At 39.1% G+C, this 24,217-nt stretch overlaps 1 protein-coding gene and 1 pseudogene across 25 annotated transcripts in view; one reads left to right on the top strand and one right to left on the bottom strand.

Moving 5' to 3' along the window:
• Positions 1–24,217, bottom strand: part of CPLANE1 (ciliogenesis and planar polarity effector complex subunit 1) — a 170,917-nt gene that overhangs the window by 124,641 nt on the left and 22,059 nt on the right. For 21 of the 25 annotated variants that reach the window (XR_010157250.1, XR_010157252.1, XR_010157251.1 and 18 more), the window contains 8 exons: positions 23,933–24,082; positions 22,994–23,763; positions 21,233–21,441; positions 20,954–21,034; positions 18,025–18,189; positions 10,267–10,440; positions 2,905–3,133; positions 2,025–2,164 (listed from right to left, as the gene is read on the bottom strand). Coding sequence is in view for 22 of the 25 variants with exons in the window: in XM_054685100.2 (XP_054541075.1) it covers positions 2,025–2,164; positions 2,905–3,133; positions 10,267–10,440; positions 18,025–18,189; positions 20,954–21,034; positions 21,233–21,441; positions 22,994–23,763; positions 23,933–24,082 (1,918 nt within the window). In the remaining 3 variants the exon portion in view is untranslated. The remainder of the gene's footprint in view (positions 1–2,024; positions 2,165–2,904; positions 3,134–10,266; positions 10,441–18,024; positions 18,190–20,953; positions 21,035–21,232; positions 21,442–22,993; positions 23,764–23,932; positions 24,083–24,217) is intronic. The other 4 variants (XM_063811288.1, XM_009449271.5, XM_063811289.1 and 1 more) reach the window with 2 other exon arrangements.
• Positions 5,718–9,334, top strand: LOC461914 (OFD1, centriole and centriolar satellite protein pseudogene; annotated as a pseudogene).

The raw sequence follows: 24,217 nt of genomic DNA, 5'->3' as shown, positions 1-24,217 counted from the left end.
TCGTTCCTGACTTCTTTCAGGACTTCTTACCATGACGGTTCTGTGATTCATCTATGTTGTCACAAGTTATCAGCAATTTGTTCCTCTTCACTATTTGTTATTCCATTTTAAAGATATATTTGAATTTGCTTATCCATTCACCAGTTGATGGACATTTGAGGTGTTTCCAAATTTTGGCTATTATGAAAAAGTTGCTACAAACATTCATGTATAGATATTTGTTTTGTTTCATTTTTTGAGACAAGGATCTTACTCTGTCACCCAGGCTGGAGTGCAGTGGCACAATCATGGCTCACTGCAGACTTGACCTCCTAGGCTCAAGGGATTCTCCCACTTTAGTTAGCTTCCCAAGCAGCTGGGACTACAGGCATATACCATCATGCCTGGATAATTTTTGTATTTTCTGTAGAGACAGGGTTTTGTCATATTGCCCAAGCTGGTCTCGAACTCCTGGGCTCAAGTGATCTGCTGGCCTTAGCCTCCCAAAGCATTGAGATTACAGGCATGAGCCACTGCGCCTGGCTTCATGTACACATTTTTGTGTACATGAATATTTGAATGGGCCTGTTTCTATTTCTCTTTAATGGAATGGAATTCATTCAAGAGCAGCTAAAGAGAAAAAAATGGAACCCTTTGAATTTTTATTTGCTTGTTGTTTCTGACCTCTGGCAATTCCCCTTACTTTATTTAAAGCTTGGCCTTCAAGTGGATATTTTTTGTATTTTATCTAGAAACACATTTTATCTATGTATTTATCGTGGAAGAGTTTTCAGATCATTTAAAACAACATATTGCCAAAACTCAAAGTTCAGACTGGGGATATTTTAGTCCCTTCTTTAAAATCCAACTTTCACACAGTAACATCTTTTCATTGATTAAAGCAAAAGAACTGCACAGCAAATTATCAAAGAAAAGTTTATAGTCAGATTTCCAAGTATTATAGGTTCTCTCAAAACAGAAATGTTATAAGTTTTAGGAATCTAGAGTTAGAAGTCTCACTCTTTACTGGAGCAAAGCACCAATAAAAACAGAAGGGCCTCACAGTTGCCCTGGTTTTACATTAAATATACGACATTAAATGACTGATTTCATTACTTTTTATCTAAATTTCTCCAACTGTAAAACAGATAAATTTTATAGGATTCCTGTGTGAATCCATGTAATACATGTAATATTCTATCATTTTTAATTTTTTAATACCATTTTGAACTTTTCAAATAAAAAAGATCTATAATTTATGCACTAGGTGAGAGTTGAAATAAATCACTCCTAAGTACCCTTCCAGGCTTGAGATTCTACAGCTCCAAAAGAAAATGATACAAATGAAGCGAAATATAATTAGTGTAAAGGTATGTATGAAGGCTACTCTCAACATAGTCTCTGGGGTGGCCTTGCTCTGCAGGAGGAGTCAGAGAGCTGTAACACTGCGGCATCAAGAAAGCTACTTTAATATTTAAAAAAAAAAAAAAAAAAGGCATGTATGGAAAATCAGAAAATAATTCAGTTATCAACCCTTGTATTGTAAGCTGGCATCAATTTTGGGTGTTCCCATGGTTAAGTATAAATATCATACTTTCATTTTTCAGCCGGGCGCAGTGGCTCATGCCTGTAATCCCAACACTTTGGGAGGCCAAGGCAGGCGGATCACCTGAGGTCAGGAATTTGAGACCAGCCTGGCCAACAAGGTGAAACCCTGTCTCTACAAACACTACAAAAATTAGCCGGACGTGGTGGCCCACGCCTGTAATCCCAGCTACTCGGGAAGCTGAAGCAGGAGAATTGCTTGAACCCGGCAGGTACAGTTTGCAGTGAGCTAAGATCACGCCACTGCACTCCAGCCTGGGTGGCAGAGTAACACTCCATCTCAAAAAATAATAAAATAAAATAAATATAAATATCATACTTTCATTTTTGATAAGTTTATTTCAAAGTGTTAATACATTTGTAGACATGTATAAACTTTTTAAGGTATTATAAGGTTTATATTAATCTGACACGAGTCAGACTATACATACATAACACACCTGTAAACTGTTTATATTTTGAGCCCATTTCATTTTTTGCTTCCAAAGAGGCTGGTTGACCTAAAACACACTGCAGTTTTTCCTGAAAAATCTGTGCTGGAGTCATATGGAGTGGTAGATTCAGACTCTTTTTCTTGGACCTGAAATGACATCAAATTAAGGGAAATGAATCCAAATTTTGAAAAAAAAGGAAAGGTTTCACATATCAAGGACTAAACATGAAAGTTTAAGAAACAATGGAATTTACTTTTTTATCTATCGTACATGTAAAAAAGATATATTCAAGGAAATATTGTATTAAGACCCTCCACGATTATGATCCTAATATACTCCCCCCATTCTTATTTCTAATTGCTACCCTAAACACGGGCTTTACTAACACATAAGTGTGCTAAATAAATGGGTTTTGTGTTTGTTTTGAGACAGGGTCTCACTCTGTTGCCCAGGCTGACGTGTAATGACATGATCACGGCTCACTGCAGCCTTGACCTCCCGCGCTCAAGTGATCTTCCCACCTCAGCCTCCCAAGTAGTTGGGACCACAGGCACGATCATCGCCCCTGGCTATTAATAAATGTTTTAACACAAATAAGCCACTGAGCTGTTCAATACAGTAACCACTAACTATATGTGGCTATTTTAATTTAAATTAACTAAAATTAAATTGAAATTTTAATTCCTTGGTCTCACTGGCTGCATTTCAATAGTTACTTGTGGTGAGTGGCTACCATACTGGACAACACATTTCTATCACTAAAGAACGTTCCATTGAACAATGCTGAACTAAGGATTCCACATAAAATGTAAATACCAGCAATAAGAGAAATATAAAATACATAGTTCAATCATACTATATCTTAAAATTGCCTAAAAATCCATACCTCATGAAATTGCTATCATGTTTACAGAACAGCTGGAAAGCCACACCAATTGAAACAGACGTCTTCCAGTCTCCAAGTTTATATGCCAACCACACAGCCTCTGGAACCAGGCCACCAATAAATAGTAATTCAAGTGCATATTCAACTGTCCACACATTAGAGAGATTCTGATCTCTAACAACACTGGCCACCTTAGAGTGTTGCAGAGGAATAAGTCGAAAGGACTGCTCTGTGAGTAAATTTTTTAAAAATGGATTATTACAATCACATCCAAACTCATGCTTCTTTACATGGGCATATTTATCTCTTCAATCAGTATAATCTACAAAAAACCACCAGGAAGATACATACAAAATGGGCTAAAGTAATACTCAACATGCCCTAGAACACTTTTAACACTGAAGAATGTGCCTCATTCGTGGGTCATGAAACAAATGCCAGCATTATTTTAAAAATGAAACAAAAGAGAAAAAAAACAGAAAACAGAATAGAAAGTATCAGACACAAAATAAAGGTAAATACTGTTTAATGAAACTTTTGTGTCAGGTAATATGTAAACACATACAAAAAACATGTATATCTACTATACTACTGGTTCACAAAGTACAATTTATTACCGTGACATGGGTCACAATGTGCAATTTATTACTGTGGGATGCTCAGAAATACATGTTTATTTCTCATACTAGATTATGAAATGTAGAAGGCAGAGACTACATTTTATCTGACTTTGTGTTACCCACAGTGTTATGCAATAAAAGACTAAGTTGAGGTAACAATGAAGCATATTAAGTGTCAATATTAGTGTTGATTACAAAGTAGAAAAGTGTGATGTTCAGTAATTCTGACTACATAATAAGATTGCCATCTGGCCTGTGATTTAATACAAAAGGATAATATCGTTCCCCCTGGCCTTCTGTCCCTTTTCCTAATTGAAGTAACTTGATAAAGCAACTTAAAAATAGGATAAAAGAAATGTTATTAAAAAATACATGTTGATGGGACTTTCACTCATTCTCTCAAAATAAAAGTCATAAACAGCATTCATGAGCTTCTCTGCTCCTCGAAATGGTGAGTTTCTCACATGACCTATACAGGCTATGCCTACTGCAAGAACTAACATTTTAGCTCTCTGACAAACACATCTGGAAAAACAAAAAGTTTTCAACCACTTGGATGTCTGATTTTGCATAAGCAAAGGAGCCAGGAGACTGGCTAAATTTTTCCTATTTTTATTCACTACGAGCAAGGTAATACACTATTAAAATAACTTGAATAATTAAATTTTCTGAAAATTTTACTACTTTCACACAGTAAAAAAGTTCACGACTTTTTAAAATATCACACCAAATAAGCAACTCAAATCCCTAGAAAAATTCTGATTAGAAAAATTAACATGAAATGTATATGCATCCTGAAACATTCACAGAACATAGGAGTTTGAACACATAGTTCAAAATCCATGGTTCTACGACTGATTATATTTGCTGACCACTTGTTGCCATCTTTATTAAATTTCTAATAATATTTTAACTTGTACTACTCTAACTCAGGTGTGCCTTGTACATACATATGTATCTGTTCATGTCTACTCTTGCTTAAAGCCCTCCAACAGCTTCCCATGATACTTAAAATTCAGATTTCTTAACATGGCTTACATCATCTGGCCCCTTTACTGAATGCAACTCTTATCACTCTCCACTTCCTTCTCTAGTTTTTTTTTTGTTTGCTTTGGTTTTTTTTGTTGTTGTTGTTTTTGTTTTGTTTTGTTTTGTTTTGTTTGAGACAGTCTTGCTCTGTCATCCAAGCTGGAGTGTAATCACGTGATCTCACTGCAACCTCTGCCATCTGGGCTCAAGCAATCCTCCTGCCTCAGCCTCCCAAGTGACTGGGAATCTCAGGTACATGTCATCATGGCGGGCTAATTTTTGTATTTTTTGTAGAGACAGGGTTTCATAATGTTGCCCAGGCTGATCTTAAACTCCTGAACTCAAGCAATCGGCCTGGCTTCCCAAAGTGCTGGGATTACAGGCATAGGCCAACATGCCCAGCCCTCCTCCTCTAGTTTACAGCCACACAGATCTTTCCGTTTCTCAAACACATCAAGCTTGTTCTTGCCCTGGGGCTTTTACACAAACTCAGGTTAGAATGCCCTGTGCCTTGATGTATCCAACTCTTTTTTGTTATTAAGAGTTCGGCTTAGAGGCCAGGAGCGGTGGCTCACGCCTGTAATCCCAGCACTTTGGGAGGCCGAGGTGGGCGGATCAGGAGGTCAGGAGATCGAGACCATCCTGGCTAACACGGTGAAACCCCGTCTCCACTAAAAATACAAAAAATTAGCCCAGCGAGGTGGTGGGCGCCTGTAGTCCCAGCTACTCAGGAGGCTGAGGCAGGAGAATGGCGCGAGCCCAGGAGGCGGAGCTTGCAGTGAGCCGAGACTGCGCCACTGCACTCCAGCCTGGGCGATAGAGCAAGACTCTGTCCCCGCTCCCCCCCCCAAAAAAAAAGAGTTCAGCTTAACTTTCACCTCCTCAGAGAGCTACTCCTGAAATTCCAATCTCAAATTGCCACTCAGTCACGCTGTATTGCTCTATTTTAATTCTCTCCATAACAGTTATAACCATTTGATATATCTTGTTTATATATTTAAATTTCTGTCTCAACATATTAGACGTAAACCCCGTAAAAGAACAAGTACTTTATCACTTTGTTCATTGCAGTTAGGATAAATCTGTTTCACAGGTGAAAAAAAAAAAAAGAAAAAGAAAAAAGAAAACATGCGCATGCGCCGTAGCTCTCCAGAACGGGAAGGCTGTACTGAGCCGGTCTCGGGAGACGAAGGATGGGATGTGAGGCGGTCGTGCCTTGCCGCCTTCTGTCCCTAGTCTCCGGGTCCCCGCCCTCCAGCCGCCTTTGATTCGTGACTGGGTCACGGTCCTCACTCATTCCTCAGAACCGCGAAGAAAGGAAGCTAGCGTGTTTGTTAGAAAACCTAGTTGGGAGTGCAAGGCAGAGAGCGTTCAGCACCCTTGTTCCTCCCGACCCCTCAGGACAGAGGCAGGGCTCTGGAGGGCAAGGATTCCCCCTCGTCTTGGCCCTACAGCCCCAGCTGGGCACTAAACTCGGGCCACGGCGGGGCGAGCGAGGCGGGCTCCGGAGGAAGCTGACGGCTGATGATGGCTCAGTCCAACATGCTCCCCGTGGCTGATGTGTTGAGTCAAAATGAACTGCGCAAAAAGCTATACCAGACATTTAAGGATCGGGGTATACTGGACACACTCAAGATACAACTTCGAAACCAGCTAATTCATGAGTTAATGCACCCTGTATTTAGTGGAGAACTGCAACCTCAGTCCATTTCAGTGCAAGGGAGCTCCCTCTTAATAAGTGCCTCTAACTCTTTAGTGGCAGATCACTTACAAAGATGTGGCTATGAATATTCACTTTCTGTTTTCTTTCTAGAAACTGGTTTGGCAAAAGAAAAGGTATTTACTATGCAGGATCTATTACAACTCATTAAAATCAACCCTACTTCCAGTCTGTACAAATCACTGGTTTCAGGAGCTGATAAAGAAAACCAAAAAGGTTTTCTTATGCATTTTTTAAAAGGATTGGCAGAATATCATCAAGCTAAAGAGAGTTGTAATATGGAAACTCAGACAAGTTCAACATTTAGCAGAGATTCTCTGGCTGAGAAGCTTCAGCTTATTGATGATCAGTTTGCAGATGCTTACCCTCAGCGTATCAAGTTCGAGTCTTTAGAAATAAAGCTAAATGAATATAAGAGAGAAATAGAAGAGCAACTTCGGGAAGAAATATGTCAAAAGTTGAAGTTTTTTAAAGATACCGAAATAGGAAAAATTAAAATGGAAGCAAAAAAAAAGTATGAGAAGGAATTAGCCGTGTTCCAGAATGATTTTGAGAAAGCTTGTCAAGCAAAATCTGAAGCCCTTGTTATTCGGGAAAAGAGCACCCTTGAGAGAATTCAAAAGCACCAAGAGATTGAAACAAAAGAGATTTATGCTCAAAGGCAACTTTTACTAAAAGATATGGATTTGCTAAGAGGAAGAGAAGCAGAGCTGAAGCAAAGAGTTGAAGCTTTTGAACTGAACCAGAAGCTCCAGGAAGAAAAACATAAAAGTATGACTGAGGCACTTAGGAGACGGGAGCAGAATATAAAGAGTTTTGAGAGGACCTATGACCAAAAACTCAAGAATGAACTTCTAAAGTATCAACTTGAACTAAAGGACGACTACATCATTAGAACTAATCGACTGATTGAAGATGAAAGGAAGAATAAAGAAAAAGCTATTCATTTGCAAGAGGAGCTCATAGCTTTTAATTCAAAAAAGGAGGAACTCAATCAATCTATAAATCGCATGAAAGAACTTGAGCTTGAATTAGAGTCTGTCAAAGCCCAGTCTTTGGCAATAACAAAACAAAACCATATGCTGAATGAAAAGGTTAAAGTGATGAGTGACTATTCACTACTAAAAGAAGAGAGACTGGAGCTTCTGGCACAAAATAAATTACTTAAACAACAACTGGAAGAGAGTAGAAATGAAAACTTGCGTCTCCTAAACCGCCTAGCTCAGCTGGCTCCTGAACTTGCGGTCTTTCAGAAAGAACTACGGAGAGCAGAAAAGGCTACAGTGGTTGAGCATGAGGAGTTCGAAAGCCGCAAACAAGCTCTGCACAAACAACTGCAAGATGAAATTGAGCATACTACACAGTTGAAGGCCCAGATACTAGGTTACAAAGTTTCCATAAAGAGGTTAACTATTCAGGTTGCCGATTTAAAATCGCAACTGAAGCAAACTCAGACAGCCCTAGAGAATGAAGTGTACTGCAATCCAAAGCAGTCTGTGATCCATCATTCTGCCAATGGATTAATAAATGGCAACATGGTGCTTCACAATGGCGAGATAAGTGGGGATTTCTTGAACAGTCCTTTTAAACAGGAAAAAGTTCTAGCAGGTATGGTTGCATCAAGGATCACAAATTATCCAAATGCAGGGATGGAGGGTAGTTCCCCTGATTCTGACCTTGAGTTTGTCGCCAATACTAATGCAAGGGTCAAACAGCTTCAGCAAGAGGCGGAACGCTTGGAAAAGGCTTTCAGAAGTTACCATCGGAGAGACATTAAAAACTCTGCCAAAGGCCCACTACCAGCAAAGAGCCCACCATCTCTGCACTTGCTGGAAGCCTTCAAAAACATTACTTCCAGTTCCCCGGAAAGACGTATTTTTGCAGAGGACAGAGTTGTCTCTGAGCAGCCTCAAGTGGGCACACTTAAAGAAGAAAGGAATGACATCTTGGAAGCCCTGACAGGCAGTGCAGCCTCAAGGCTACGCGGGGGCACTTCCTCCAGACGCCTCTCCTCCACACCCCTTCCAAAAGCAAAAAGAAGCCTTGAAAGTGAAATATATCTGGAAGGTCTGGGCAGATCACACATTGCTTCCCCCAGTCCTTGTCCTGACAGAATGCCCCCGCCATCACCCGCTGAGTCTAGGCACAACCTCTCCATCCCTCCCTTCTCCAGCCCTCCGGAGCAGAAAGCGGGTCTTTATTGGAGACAAAATGAACTTCAAGACAAAAGTGAATTTTCAGATGCGGACAAGCTAGCTTTTAAGGATAACGAGGAATTTGAATCATCTTTTGAATATGCACAGAATGTGCCAAGGCAGTTTGAAATGGATGGGCCCTCTCCTGCCGGGGATATGCTTCATATGGGCGCAGCTGTAGCTGCTGTGCCCCTCTCATATCAGCACCCAAGTGTAGATCAGAAACAAATTGAAGAACAAAAGGAAGAAGAAAAAATATGGGAACAGCAAGTGAAAGAACGAAAGCAGAGAGAAGAAAGAAGGCAGAGTAACCTACAAGAAATTTTAGAAAGGGAAAGAAGAGAACTAGAAAAACTGTATCAGGAAAGGAGGATGACTGAAGAATCACTGAAGATTGAAATGGAAAATGAATTAGAAATGAGTAATCAAGAAATGAAAGACAAATCTGCTCACAGTGAAAATCCTTTAGAGAAATACATGAAAATCATCCAGCAAGACCAGGAGTCGGCAGATAAGAGCTCAAAAAAGATGGTCCAGGAAGGCTCCCTAGTGGACACACTGCAATGTAGTGACAAAGTTGAAAGTTTAACACGCTTTTCTCATGAAGAACCAGATGACTCTTGGTAACCATGTTTGCTGCCCAGCTTCTAACTTACATACCATGAGAAATTACATAACATTTACTCCTTTGTAAATGTTTCTCTATCAACAGATAAAACTCTGAATAAAAATGTGTAATCCAAAAAAAAAAAAAGAAAGAAACTACAAATGTTTTCATATTATCAATTTCATGTGGTGCAAGCTAGTATATGTGCAGCACTAAGAATACTGTGTGGCAAATAGTAGGCACTTAATAAAAATTAGAATGAATGAATATCATAGAAATTTGTGTACCTGTTTATACTGAGAGCAGGGCAGTTATCTAGCACAGGATTAGATGCATTTTGACCATACTAATGAAAGTATTAAATTTAAAAAGTAAATGGTCCAAATAAAATAATAAAAGTAAATCATCCAAATAACATTAAATACTGAATTAGCAGGCTCAATATTTATTAAATCTCTACATTTTGACATAAATGAAGGTGGCAGCTCTTTCACTTTAAAAACTGAAACTTCAGCTGGGCACACCTATAGTCCCTGCTACTTGGGAGGCTGAGGTGGTTAAGATCATTTGGCCGGGCACGTGGCGCACGCCTATAATCCCAGCAGGGAGGCCAAGGCAGGTGGATCACCTGAGGTCAGGAGTTCGAGACCAGCCTGACTAACGTGGTGAAACCCCATCTCTACTAAATACAAAAAATTAGCCAGGTGTGGTGGCATATGCCGATAATCCCAGCTACTTGGGAGGTTGAGGCAGGAAAATTGCTTGAACCCAGGAGGTGGAGGTTGCAGTTAGCCAAGATCACACCATTGCACTCCACCCTGGGCAACAAGAGCGAAACTCAGTCTTAAAAAAAAGAAAAGATTGTTTGAGGCCAGGAGTTCAAAACCAGTCTGAGCAATATAGCAAAATTCCATCTCTAAAAAGAAATAATTAATAAATTAAAATTTAAAACTAAAAACTTTATAAAGATCAACTTGTCCCAATTTTGTGATTTTAAAAAGCCATGTTCAGTAAAAACGAATCTAAGCCATTACTTTTCTCAGATTCTATTCATTCATAGTCATAAATCACCTCCTATGTTTCAGATACTATGCTAGAACAGTATCATTGAGTAATGGCCTCTGTATAATATGTTTTAAATATTATGTGCAATGCAAAAAAAGTTTAAAAAGGATTTGTTTACTACATTACCTGTTTTAATATGAAGTGGGGGAAGAACATTCACATGATGAGGGGGCAAAATGCAAAGCTGCTGATTGGTGAAATAGGCAGCCATGAAACGAGCCATGGACTGGACGACTCTCACTGCTGCCTCAGGATGAACATCGCCCACCATTCCACACTCAAAATGAGACTTTGCAGCACCTAAGGAATACAGCAATGACCTAAGAAGATTGTGATCAACTACCAAAAGTAATAATATTTAAGTTCCCAACATTATACAAAAAGAAAATTGCAATACGTTTTTTTCTGAGATAAGCACCCATGGCCAATACAAGCTGAATTATAATAGGTACCATACTTCTTAAAGACAATAAAACCAGAAACAATTGCAATTGACCCTTGAACTTCACGGGTTTGAACTGCATAAATCCACTTATATATACAGATTTTTTTTCCATAAATGTACTAGAAAATGTTTTGGAGATTTGTGACAATTTGAAAAAATTTGTAGGCATACCACATAACCTAGAAATATCAATAAAAAAAGAAAAAGGTATGTCATCAATATAAAAAATATATGTAAATAATCATTTTATCATTTACTACCATAAAATACATATAAACTATAAAAAGTTAAAATTTATCAAAATTGGCTGGGTACAGTGGCTTACACCTATAATCCCAGCACTTTGGAAGGCCAAGGTGGGCTGATCTCTTGAGCTCAGGAGTTTGAGACCAGCCTGGGCAACATGGTGAAATCCCACCTCTACAGAAAAATACAATAAAAAGAAACATTAGGTGGGCATGGTTGTGCGCACCTATAGTCCCAGCTATTCAGGGTGCTGAGGTAGGAGGATCGCTTGAGTCTAGGAGGCGGAGGCTGCAGTAAGCTGAGATTGTGCCAGTGCACTCCAGCCTGGGCAACAGAGCTAGATAGACCCTGACTCAAAAAAAAAATTATCAAAATTTACACAAACACTTACAGGCCATATATGGCACTGTTCACAGTCAAGAGAAATGTAAACACACATAAAGATAAAGTATTAAATAACTGCATAAAATTCATTGTAGTTCCTACTGTACTACTGTATTAATTTTGCAGCTACTTCCTGTTGCTATTTTGAGGAGTTCAAGTGTTGCAAGTATTTGCTTAAAATACTGTGTGATGCTAATCATCTCTGCATGAGCAGTTCATCTCTCTAGTAAAGTGCACATGGCAATAAAAAGCAACCTCACAATTCTTGTGTAGTTCTCATCACGTTTAGTGCAGTACCATAAACCTTGAATAACACCATAAGACCTACAGGAAGTGCCACCAGAGATCCTGGAAGTGTTCTGAATAAGCAGAAAAAATTCATGATATTACAAGTAAAAGTTGAATTACTTGAGACATACCATGGATTGAGGTCTGCAGCTATGGTTGTCCACCATTTCAGACAATTAATCTTGGAAACAGATAACATAAACTTGTGGTATCAATAAATACAGTACAATACTGGAAATGTATTTTCCCTTATGATTTTTTTTTCTCTTTTTGAGACAGAGTTTCACTTTTATTGCCCAGGCTGGAGTGCAATGGTGCGATCTCGGCTCACCACAAACCTCGCCTTCTGGGTTCAAGTGATTCTCCTGCCTCAGCCTCCTGAGTAGCTGGGATTATAGGCATGTGCCACCACGCCCGGCTAATTTTGTATTTTTAGTAGAGACCAGTTTTCTCCATGTTGGTCAGACTGGTCTCGAACTCTTGACCTCAGGTGATCTGCCCGCCTCGGCCTCCCAAAGTGCTGGGATTACAGACATGAGCCACTGTACCTGGCCTCTTAGGATTTTCTTAATACAACTTTCCTTTCTCTGGCTTACTTTATTCTAAGAATACAGTATATAATATATACAACATATAAAATATATGTTAATCAACTATTTATGTTACCAGTAAGGCTTCTAGTCAACAGTAGGCTATTAATGGTTAAGTTTTTCAGGAGTCAAGTTATACACGAATTTTTGGCAGCATGAGGGTGTTGGTGCTCCTAACCCCTGTGATGTTCAATGGTGAACTGTAGTTAGTAATTACGTGCACATACACCTAAGAACTGTTCACAACTTTAAGTTTTATTTTTTAAATGGAGGTATCTATACAAAATGACTCAGGCATGACAGCCTTGCAAGCTTAGAATTTCATTATTTATTTCCCGTTTTTCCTTCTCTTTCCTTTTTTTTTTGAAGATAAACGGGGCAGGGCTTACTACAAAAATAATCTAAAAAGCACTGAATTAAGATTTTTTTCTTTTTTTCTTTTTTGTTTTTTGAGAAAGAATCCTGCTCTGTCACCCAAGCTAGAGTGCAGTGGCACATTCTCAGCTCACTGCAACCTCTGCCTCCAAGGTTTAGGCCATCTTCCCGCCTCAGTCTCCTGAGTAGCTGGGACTATAGGCACACGCCACCTTGACCGGCTAAATTTTTTTGTATTTTTTTGGTCAAGATGGGGTTTCGCCATGTTGGACAGGCTGGTCTTGAACTCCTGAGCTCAAGTAATCGGTCCGCCTCAGCCTCCCAAAATGCTGGGATTACAGGTGTGAGCCACCATGACCACCCAAGATTCTTAATGCTTTTGTCTGTACCATTAGATCTGAGAATCTTAATATACTCCCATTAGTAATAGTAGCTCACTAGCATAAGATTTTGGGGGCAGGCAGTAGCAAAAAGAACGTGTGGGGTGGGCCAGGCACAGAGGCTCATGCCTGTAATCCCCACACTTTGGGAGGCCCAGGTTGGAGGATCACTTGAGTCCGTCCAGGAGTTTGATACCAGCCTGGTTAACATGGAGAAACCCCATCACTGAAAAAAAATACAAAAATTAGCCAGGTGTGGTGGCATGTGCCTATAGTCCCAGCTACTCAGGAGGCTGAGGCAGGAGGATCACTTGAGCCTGGGAGGTTGAAGCTGCAGTGAGCTGTGATCACGCCACTGCACTCCAGCCTAGGTGACAGAGTGAGGCCCTATCTCAAACACACGCACACAAATGTGTGGAGTGAAGAGAGATGGCTAGATAGCAGGTGGACAGAAGAATCACATAAAAATTTCTGGCATAACTCCAATGTGCACTAGCAGGATTAGAGGACATGCGTCATTCCCACTTGAGAATCTCAATAATAATATAAGCTGGCATTCACAAATTTGAAAATAAATTAGTTTAAAACTACTAAATACTGTATAGATAAATACTAGGATAACATTAGTTGGTATGAAGTGTATGGCTCCAACAATAGAAAGGTATCTTTCTTTTCCAGAAGTGATCTGACACATATTCATGGGAAATTACATTTTATATGTGTATGGATTTCTATCTTGTTCACTGTATGTCCCAGCACCTAGCACTTCTCCTCTCATATAGTAGGCCCTCAAAGGAATATTGTTAATAAAGAAAATAATGTTAATTAATGTTACCTGGTTTCTTTTTTTAAACAAAAGGAATTGAGAAAATTTTATTAGCCTTCAAGCAGTAGTCTTCATTTAGTCACTGTAATATTTGGGGGGAAAAACCATACTATTTCTTCACATTCGAGTTAGAGATACATGGGTAAAAATTTTTTTCTCCTGGGTAAAACTTATGGAGGAATTATACAAAGGTAAGATTTTCAGTAATCTTAATCATTCAAACCTTATGCAAAACTCAGGAATCAGCCTCTTAAATAGGGAGTGACCTGATGATAAAAGTTATTGTCACAGAATAAAGCTGTATCAATTTAGAAGTTAAAAAAATTTTCAAAGTGTAAATCTCGACAGGGTGCAGTGGCTCATGCCTGTAATCCCAGCACTTTGGGAGGCCAAGGCAGGTGGATCACCTGAGGTCAGGAGTTAGAGACCAGCCTGGCCAATATGGTGAAACCCCATCTCTACTAAAAATACAAAAAATTAGCTGGGCATGGTGGTGCACGCTTGTAATCCCAGCTACTAGTGAGGCTGAGGCAGCAGAATCACTTTAACCCAGGAGGCCGAAGTTGCAGTGAGCCGAGACTGCGCCATTGCACTCCAGCCTGGGCGACAGAGCAAGACACCATCTCAAATAAATAAATAAATAAATAAATAAATAAATAAATAAATAAAAATAAAGTGTAATTCTGTATAGGGTGCAGTGCTAATGTTAATAACAGAAACCCGGCTGGGCGAAGTGGCTCATGCCTGTAATCCTAGCACTTTGGGAGGCTGAGGGGGGAGGATCACCTGGGGTCAGGAGTTCGATACCAGCCTGGCCAACATGGTGAAACCCTGTCTCTACTAAAGATAGAAAAAAAATTAGCCAGGTGTGGTGGCAGGAGCCTGTAATCCCAGCTACTCAGGAGGCTGAGGCAGGAGAATTGCTTGAACCCGGGAGGCAGAGGTTGCAATGAGCCGAGATCGTGCCTCTGCATTCCAGCCTGGCGACAAGAGCGAGACTCCATCTCAAAAAAATAAAAATAAAAATAAAAATAATAGAAACCCTATTTAATAAAAATTAAATAACTATAGACAATTATTTAATAAGGTAGGTGTGCAGAAAGGAACTACCATAGCATGCATGACTGCTTGAAATGCTTGCTTGTAAGGTGGTCCTTGGCTGGTATCTGGGAACTTGGATTTTGGGAGGATTTCCACCACCCTAACTGATAAGAAAAGCTCACTGAACCTAAACTGTATAAACAATGTGGTTTACGCTGAACATCTGTTTTCCCTCTGAGAGTGTAGAATTTTGGTTTGTACTAAGGCAGAAGGGGTTTATGTGACCAGCCCCCCAATTAAAAACCCTGAGCACTGAGGTTCTAATGAACTTCCCTGGTAGACTATATCTCACGTGTTGTCACAACTTGTCACTGAGGAAACTAGGGACATCCTGTGTGACTCTACTGGGAGAGGATTCATAGAAGCTTATTCCTGGTTTTCTCCAAACTTCATACCATGCACCTTTTCCCTTTGCTGATTTTGCTGTTTTCTTTCACTGTAATAAATCATAGCTATGAGTACAACTATATGTTAAATCTTCTGAGTTTTCCTAGTGAACCATCAAATCTAGGGGGTAATTTTGGGGTCCCCAACCCAGTAAGTATATGCTTAATATATTTTAAGCAATCATCATTAAAAATTAAGACAAATGAGCTGGGTGCGGTGGCTCACGCTTGTAATCCCAGCACTTTGAGAGGCTGAGGTGAGTGGATCACCTGAGGTCGGGAGTTCAAAAACAGCCTGGCCAATGTGGTGAAACCCCGTCTCTACTAAAAATACAAAAATTAGCTAGGCATGGTGGCAGGCGCCTGTAATCCCAGCTACTCGGGAGGCTGAGGCAGGAAAACTGCTTGAAACTGGGAGGCGAAGGTTGCAGTGAGCTGAGATAGTGCCATTGCACTCTAGCCTGTGCCACAAGAGCGAAACTCCATCTCAAAAAAAAAAAAAAAAATTAAAACAAATGAATTACTACAGGTTCAACTTATCATGAAAGTTAAATCATGTAAGGACAATATTGCAAAAATAAACAAATAAATAAAGACTATCCTGTCATTTGAAAAGTCATATACAGAAGTCTTTCACCCTGGGTACAGTGGCTCACACCTATAATCCCAGCATTTTGAGAGGCTGAGGTGTGAAGATCACTTGAACCCAGGAGTTCGAGATCAGCCTGGGCAACATACCAAGACTCATCTCTACAAATAATAAAATAATTTTTAAAAATTAGCCAGGCATGGCTTGGCACAGTGGCTCACGCCTGTAATCCCAGCACTTTGAGAGGCCAAGGTGTGTGGATCACGAGGTGAGGAGTTTGAGACCAGCCTGACCAACATGGTGAAACCCCATCTCTACTAAAAATACAAAAGTCAGCCAGGCGTGGTGACGCATACCTGTAATCCCAGCTACTCAGGGGGCTGAGGCAGGAGAATCGCTTGAACCCAGGAGGCAGAGGTTGCAGTAAGCCAAGATCACGCCACTACACTCCAGCCTGGGTGACAGAGCAAGACTCCATCTCAAAAAAAAAGAAAAAAAAAAATTAGCCAGGCGTGAGGCACATGCCTATGGTTCCAGCTACCTCATTTCCCAGCAGACTCATTTCTCGGAATTTATCTTAGAGAAATTATTAGTAATGCTCACAAATATTTAGGTACACTGCAGCATTATTTAAAATAGTAAATACATGGCAACAAAATGTACAATAATGGGAAAAAGATTCAATAGATTTTTTTAAGTTTATTGGCACTGGAAAATATTCATCATAATATTAAATTTATAAGACTATCCAGCTCTGGTAATATATACATATACATGTGTCAAAAGGCCCTAGACAAAAAAAAAAATAAACTTGTAAGTGATTTTGTTTCCTTTCTACTTTTCCGTATTTTCAAAATTGCCTAATATGAACATGTGTTACTTCCTTAATGAACATAAAAATTTAAAAAGATAAAAATCAGAAAGTAAGCCAAGCACAGTGGCTCACACCTATAATCCCAACACTTTGGGAGGCCAAGGTGGGTGGATTGCTTGAGCCCAGGAAGTCAAGATCAGCCTGGGCAGCATGGTGAAATCCCATCTCTACAAAAAAAACAAAATTAGCTGGGTGTGGTGGCACACACCTGTAGTCCCAGCTACTCACAAGGCTGAGGTGGAAGGATGGCTTGAGCCCAGGCGCCAGAGGTCAGATAAGCTAAGATCACTCAACCACACTCCAGCCTCGGCAACAGCATAAGACCATATCTCAAAAAAAAAAAAAAACTCACAAAATAAGACATTTATAAACAGTGGCTGAAACAATCAAGAATGAAATTGCTATCAACTCTGTTTAGAAATTTCAAATACATTGGGCCTTTCAAACACATTCATATATACAGTAAACATCTAGCAGTCTACCACCCTATAAGCATTATAAATATATTACATGTTCATTCATATATATCTTTCCCTCTGGTTATTGCCTAATTTAAATATACCTCTTTGAAAAAGTCAATCCAGATACTCTGCAATCTCTTAAACAGATTTTTTTTTTTTAATTTGAGATGGAGTCTGGCTCTGTCGCCCAGGCTGGAGTGCAGTGGCGCTACCTTGGCTCACTGCAAGCTCCGCCTCCCAGGTTCATGCCATTCTCCTGCCTCAGAGCTGGGCCTACAGGTGCCCGCCACCAAGCCTGGCTGATTTTTTTGTATTTTTAGTAGAGAAGGGGTTTCACCATGTTAGCCAGGATCATCTCATCTCCTGACCTTGTGATCCACCCGCCTTGGCCTTCCAGAGTGCTGGGATTACAGGCGTGAGCCACTGTGCCTGGCCCAGATTCTTTAAAAGACTAAAAATATTCTCAGAAAATGATTTTTATGATTTCACTAAACTGCTGTAAGCAATAGTTAACATACTAAGGAAAAAACACTTGGGTCCTAAAATTATGTCTAACAAATAGGGTTGTAAGAAAGCAATCATACTATCAGCTCAGCAGGCAATTACTATACTGTTAAATCCTGGGGATTCTAAGATTTAAAAACAAACAAACAAAAAACCTCAACATAGTCCCTGCTATTGGGAAGCTGAGAGTCCAAAATCCAACATAATATACTTAATCACCAGAGAGGTAGAACAACCAACTTTTATGTATAAGCAACTTCATGTCTACACTAAAAATACAAACTAACAAGTAAACATACTGAATTCTGTAGTCCTAGCCACTTGAGGCGGCTGAGGTAGAAGGATTACTTGAGCTCAGGGGTTTGAAGCCAGCCTGGCAACATAGGGAGACCCTGTCTCTTTTTAAAAATACAAAGAAAGAAAAAAAAAGCATACCTGAAAAATCTTTATTTTCTTTTACAGGTAGTTGGGACCATCTCAGGATTTCCCTTGCTAGCTGATCACACAATCCTTGAGCATCATTTAAATTATAGCTATAGAGGTGGCAGTATAAGAGAGAAAGATAATAGCGTATCTGAAGAAAATACGTCCTTCTTCCTCCTGAAACAAGAAGTAAGCTCACCTTAAAAGTATGTAAGCAAAGGAATGCCCTTGGTGTAGTGCTCAATTGACGGGAGTGTGTAGTTTGTGAAAATTCATCAAGTTGTACACTCATGATATGTAAACTTTTCTGCATCTGTTTCACACTTCAATAAATGATTTTTTTCAGAGGTGATCTGGGTACATTATATCCCCAAATAAAATTGGAATTATTTTACTCAGAAAGAATGGATAAGAGGTAGGCAACCAGCAGTTTCAGTCTTCAGATATGTAAAGGCAGTTGTCAGGGGCTCCTATCTTATATTTTTTTAGCATACTTTGCTCTTTTTCATTTTAAATTCTAAACAATTTATTTTCTTTCATCACACCCTAGGATGACTTAGATTTTATCCAAAGAAAGCTGCGAATTCTTATCATCTTAACATTAAGGTCTACTAATAACTTTTATCTCAAGTATACACAGTATGAAACAAAAGGGAACATGCCACAAAAAACTCCAAGGAACCATATGTATATCAAAGGGATGGCCAAAGAGACTTACTGAAGCAGAAGAAACAGTTATCCAATAAGATAGGAGCCCCTGAAAACTGCCTTTACGCATCTGAAGAATGAAACTGCTGGTTGCCTACCTCTTATCCATTCTTTCTGAGTAAAATAATTCCAATTTTATTTGGGGATATAATGCACTCAGATCACAATTTCTCCCTAGATGTGGCCATGTAAAAATGTGACTATGTTCTGATTCAAGAGATAACATTGTATGCAATTTCCAGAAAAGCTGCTTAAAGAAAGGTAAATCAGCTAGGAAATGCAACCTTTCTAGCTCTTCCAACCTTTGTCCTATTTGCTGCCTAGAACATGGATGTGATAGCTGAAGGTCCAGGAACCATCTTAGCTTATGTAATGGCCTTAAGATTGGAAGCAATGCACTAAAGATGATGTAGCAGAAAAACTAAAGGAGCCTGGGGCCTTGGTGATACCATGGAAACACCAAATCAGCCCCAAACTGCAACTTCTGCCCTCCTTTCACAAAGGAAAGCCACTCTTTCTCTGTTGAAGCCACTGCTACTTTCAATCTCCATTACTAGAAGCCACTCCTAATGGATGTAGTTGTAAATGAAATTAAACAAAATGTCCATAATGGAACTCATTACAAAAACTTTTCTATACCCAGAACTTCAGATCTCAGTGAATGCTGCTCTTTTCATCCAGATGGACAATCCCCAAGTCAGAGAACTACACTAGCCTTCTTTCTCCAAATCTACTCAATCACAAGTAGACTGATCAAGCCTATTAAATAACTGTCAAATGTAACCTCTGTTCTCCATTACCCTTGACATTGCTTTGGTTTCAAGGCTTCTCGTCTGACTGATTTTCTTGCCTCCAAGTAAAACACACGCCCCTATGTCATAGTCCTGCAACTGGCCTTCCACAACTGTACCAAAGTGATCTTTCTAAACAGCCTATTCTTATTTGTACAAGTCCCTTTCCTACCTAAAGTGTCTTAACTGATTCCACTGTCTTCAAGATAAAATCTTAATTCCTTACCACTCCATTAAAGACCCTCCTTCATCATCTGTTGTCCATCTGCCTCTCAACTTAGCTCTTATGATCCTACCGCCAATATCACATATACATATATCACATAATCTAGTCCTACTAAACTACTTGAAGTTTACCAAATTGCCATGGTTTCTCAGGCCTTTTTGGTTTTGGAACACTATATACTCTGTTAAGTCATTCCCATGACCTTAATTGGCCAATCTCTACTCAATTTTAAATGTCAACTCCAAGAGGCTTTCCCCAGACTGATGCTTGCACTCCAGCCTGATTGTATTGAGGTGTTCTTCTGTGCTCCCTAAACATCTACCATAAAACATAATGAGAAAAGTGACTGTAGGCAACTTGAAGGTAAAGTTGTTTATTTCAGTTATCCCTAGTGCCTAATACAGTGCTGGGCACATAGCAGGCACTCAACAAAGACTGGTTAAGTAAATGAATTAATGAAATTTACAAAGCCACAGCAGTCAGATAATAAATGTAATAATAGACCAAATCTGACCATGTAGGAGTTGCAGTCAGGGTTCCAGAGTCACCAGCTGAGAACCTCTGTCATCTCAGCCATACCCTCAGCTCTGTATCATAAAAGCTATAACTTGTTTCTAACATCCACACCCCATATCCTTATCAAAAACTCCTCGAAGCCCATACTTAATGCAACGATACGTTTAACTTACATACAATTCTTAAAGTTAAATTACTTAAAGGCAAAAAGCCCTCGCTCCATGTTTCTCTAAGTCTGTAAGAAGGTGGTGAAATATATGACCTATAGTTTCCTATTGAGATACTTGTAGTCTCTCTAAATGACAAAAAAAAAAAAACATTATTTTATTTAGGATCTAAATCTCATTTTTCCCATCAACAATCAACCACAGGCTTTATCACAAATCAAAGAAAGGACAGAAGGAGACTTATCTACAGATCACTGAAAAGATTTTTAGTGTTACCAATTCCAAGGGTAAGAATAATTTTAAATAAGTATTCATGAGTGTCAAGTTGCCTACAACATGTATTCTATTTGGCATTAGGATATCATAAGCACTCTGAAATTTAGAATTATTTTTAAGGTCTATGGCAAGCTAAAACATGTCCTGCTAATATAATGGCACATATTTTTTGGAATTTAGAATTACTGTTAAGGTCTACAGCAAGCTAAAAGGAGTCCTGCTAATATTATGGCACATATTTTTTAACACTCTCTTACCTTTCTCTTCGATTTCTTGTAGAGCTTTTTTCCACAGCTGAACAGACTTTTCATATGATCCTAATAAGAAACATTCTTCCCCTAGAAAGTTTTTAACCAACAATTAGTCATAGTTAATTATATTACTTCATAAAAATTTACTTTGTTTTAAAATCCAGTTAATGGAGCTCAGCCAGAAATTATTTTGAAAAACAAATCATTACAACCAATTAGAAATTCAAAGTCTGGTTAACTATGTCATTTATTCATGGAGTTAGAAAATATTCATAAGATACTGACCATTGATAGATTTAAGTTCTAAGGTTTGATTCAAGCAATCTCCAGTACTCTGTAGGTTAGCCTGCAAATGACATAACAGGGACTTGACAGTAGATGCTTCATTTGTCATCCTTTCAGTTAACTGACTATCAGCTTCAGGAACTCTTCGATTTAATTGTGCTTGATACCATAAAGTTTTTTTGTACAGTATTCTCCAGAGAATAAGCAATCTGCACATAAAATCAGGTAATTATCAAAAGCAAATTTCAGGCTAATGATGAGTTTAGCCTCCTTTTTAGCCTATTTTTTTTTTTTTGCCTGTATTCTTCATCGGTATAACATACATACAAACTGATCACATTTAAATATAGTGCAAAATAAAATGATCAAAAAATGCCTTATATAAAATCTTCATAAATATTTTAAGCACCTGTAATCTTTTTTTTTTTTTTTTTTTAAGACACAAGGTCTCACTACGTTGCCCAGACTGATCTCAAACTCCTGGGCCCAAGCGATCACCCTACCTCAGCCTCCCGAACAGATGAGATTACAGGTATGTGCCACTGCACTCCAGCCTGGGAGACAGGGTCTTGCTCTGTTGCCAGGCTGAATCGCAGTGGCTCCATCACAGCTTACTGTAGCCTCAACCTCCTGGGCTCAAGCAATCCTCCCATCTCAGCCTCCCGGGCTCAAGCAATCCTCCCATCTCAGCCTCCCAGGTAGCTGGGACCACAGGTGCACCACACTGTTTTTTTTTTCTTTTCAGGCAAGGTCTCCTCCTGTCGCCCATGCTGGAAAGCAGTGGCGTGATATCTGCTCAACCTCTGCCTCCTGGACTCAAGCAATCCTCCCACCTCAGCCTCCTGGGTCGCTGGGATTACAGGCACATGCCAACAGGCCTGGCTAATTTTTTAGTTGCGGAGTTTCATCATGTTGCCCAAGCTAGTCCTGGGGTCAAGTGATCCACCCACCTCAGCCTCCCAAAGTGCTCGATCACAGGCGTGAGCCACTGCGCCCAGCCTATTTTTTAAAGAGGTCATTTTTTTAAGAGGTCATTTTGGCCGGGCGTGGTGGCTCACGCCTATAATCCCAACACTTTGGGAGGCTGAAGCGGGCGGATCACCTGAGGTCAGGAGTTCTAGATCAGCCTGGCCAACATGGTGAAACCCCATCTCTACTAAAAATACAAAAATTAGCCAAGCATGGTGGCAGGCGCCTGTAATCCCAGCTACTTGGGGGGCTGAGGCAGGAGAATCTACTTGAACCCAGGAGGCGGAGGTTGCAGTGAGCCGAGATTGCATCATCGCACTCCAGCCTGGGGGACAAGAGTGTACTCCATCTCAAAAAAAAAAAAGAGGTCATTTTTTAACAGTACTTAACTAAACCAAAATCTTTCAACATCATGGTTTTCCGAGACTAAGAAAATATGTATTGTACAACATTTGGCATAAATCTAACAATTTTTTTTGGCAAACTAAAAGTGTATACATTTATCACGTATAACATGACATATTTAACATGATGTTTTGAAATGTACTTAAATATTTTAAAAAATAAAATCTATAATGCTGAGTGCTAACAGATACAAGATTTCTTTCTGGGGTGATAAAAACGTTCTGGAATTAGTGCTAATAGTTTCACAACCTTATAAATATACTAACAAACACTGAATAGTACATTTTAAAATGATGAATTTTACAATATGGGAATTGTAGCTCAGTTTCTAAAAAAGTTAAAAAAACTAAGCTAATAGTATCCCAGTATTAAAATAAGTGATTATACCTGTGTCCTGGCTGTTGCACAGGATTTACTACTTGAGGATGAATCTTGAAAAATGAGTTCCAAGACCAGTTTTTCTGAAAACCACTATCTTGAAACATCTGAAAAATAGGTACCACCAATGAGTCTTGAGCTGTTATTTTACTTCCATCAGCTGATGCTGAAATAACTTCAGGTTGAAGAATGTATACACCATTTAAATTGTCAGCTACCATTTTGAGTAAATAAAAACAAGCTAAAAGTTTCTCTGAGAATAACTGACCCTTTTGTTGCTGAGTCAGCAAAAGTTTTATAGTATTTGAGGTCAGCTTTATCAAATGCCCCACATCTTGTTTGTATCTTATATCCCAATAATGGATTGATAAACACTGATGAAAAAGTTGAAAGATACAAAGTATCCATGCATTATGTCTTGAGCTTTTGCTTAAAACAAGATCAAGTTTGGGAAAAGGACATTTTATAAATTGAAGAATGTAAAAAAAATGAGTGATACAAACTACTATGTAATTTAACATTAAATTTTTTTCTGTCACAGTTTTTGAAATTCCTATAGTCCACGCTGCAAGTAGACTTTTCTGGATAGAATGCAGTTCTGTAATGGTTCTATCTGTCTCCTCACTATCATCCTTTGCATGTATCGTATCAAACATAGATGCAAATTCCAATCTTCCTTCCTTCATACTACTACACAGCACATCATCTCTTTTGTTCCAAAAAGGAAATAAGTTGTCTGGAAAGTGTCTGCCTTCATTAGTTTCTTCTGCTTCAAAATCCTAAAACATGAGGGGAAAAAAATGATACTTAATACCATTTAATACCTTATCAATAGCATCGCTTTGGCATTCTTAAATTTCTCTTCCCTTTAACAAGAGAAAAACAGAATATGTTTCTTGGAATAAAGTCATAACTGTTCCAAGTAAATAAAATTCTGCTGCTAAGTACCTGAAAATCTGCTGCATTTTCATTTATTGTTTCTTCTGCCTGCAAGAATTTGGGGACAGTGAAATCGGCTGAACTTTCATTTCCTTGGTGTTCTAACAGGCTAGACCTTAGGGAATTCAGTGATCGCAAGTTCAGTCCTTTGCCTTTTGGCTAAAGAAGAAAAGATGAAAGATTTCCAAGAGCAAAATGTTAACTGTAATTCTATTATAAGCAATTAAAAATTCTATAGACAACTGTATACAATTCAAGGACATTATTGTCAGTAAAGTTTTAAATTTGAAAAGA

This window comes from Pan troglodytes, chromosome 4 (assembly GCF_028858775.2).
Source record: "Pan troglodytes isolate AG18354 chromosome 4, NHGRI_mPanTro3-v2.0_pri, whole genome shotgun sequence".
NCBI classification, from domain to species: Eukaryota; Metazoa; Chordata; class Mammalia; order Primates; family Hominidae; genus Pan; species Pan troglodytes.
The sequence above is the reverse complement of the archived record's forward strand: the minus strand, read 5'-3'. Positions and strand labels throughout refer to the sequence as shown.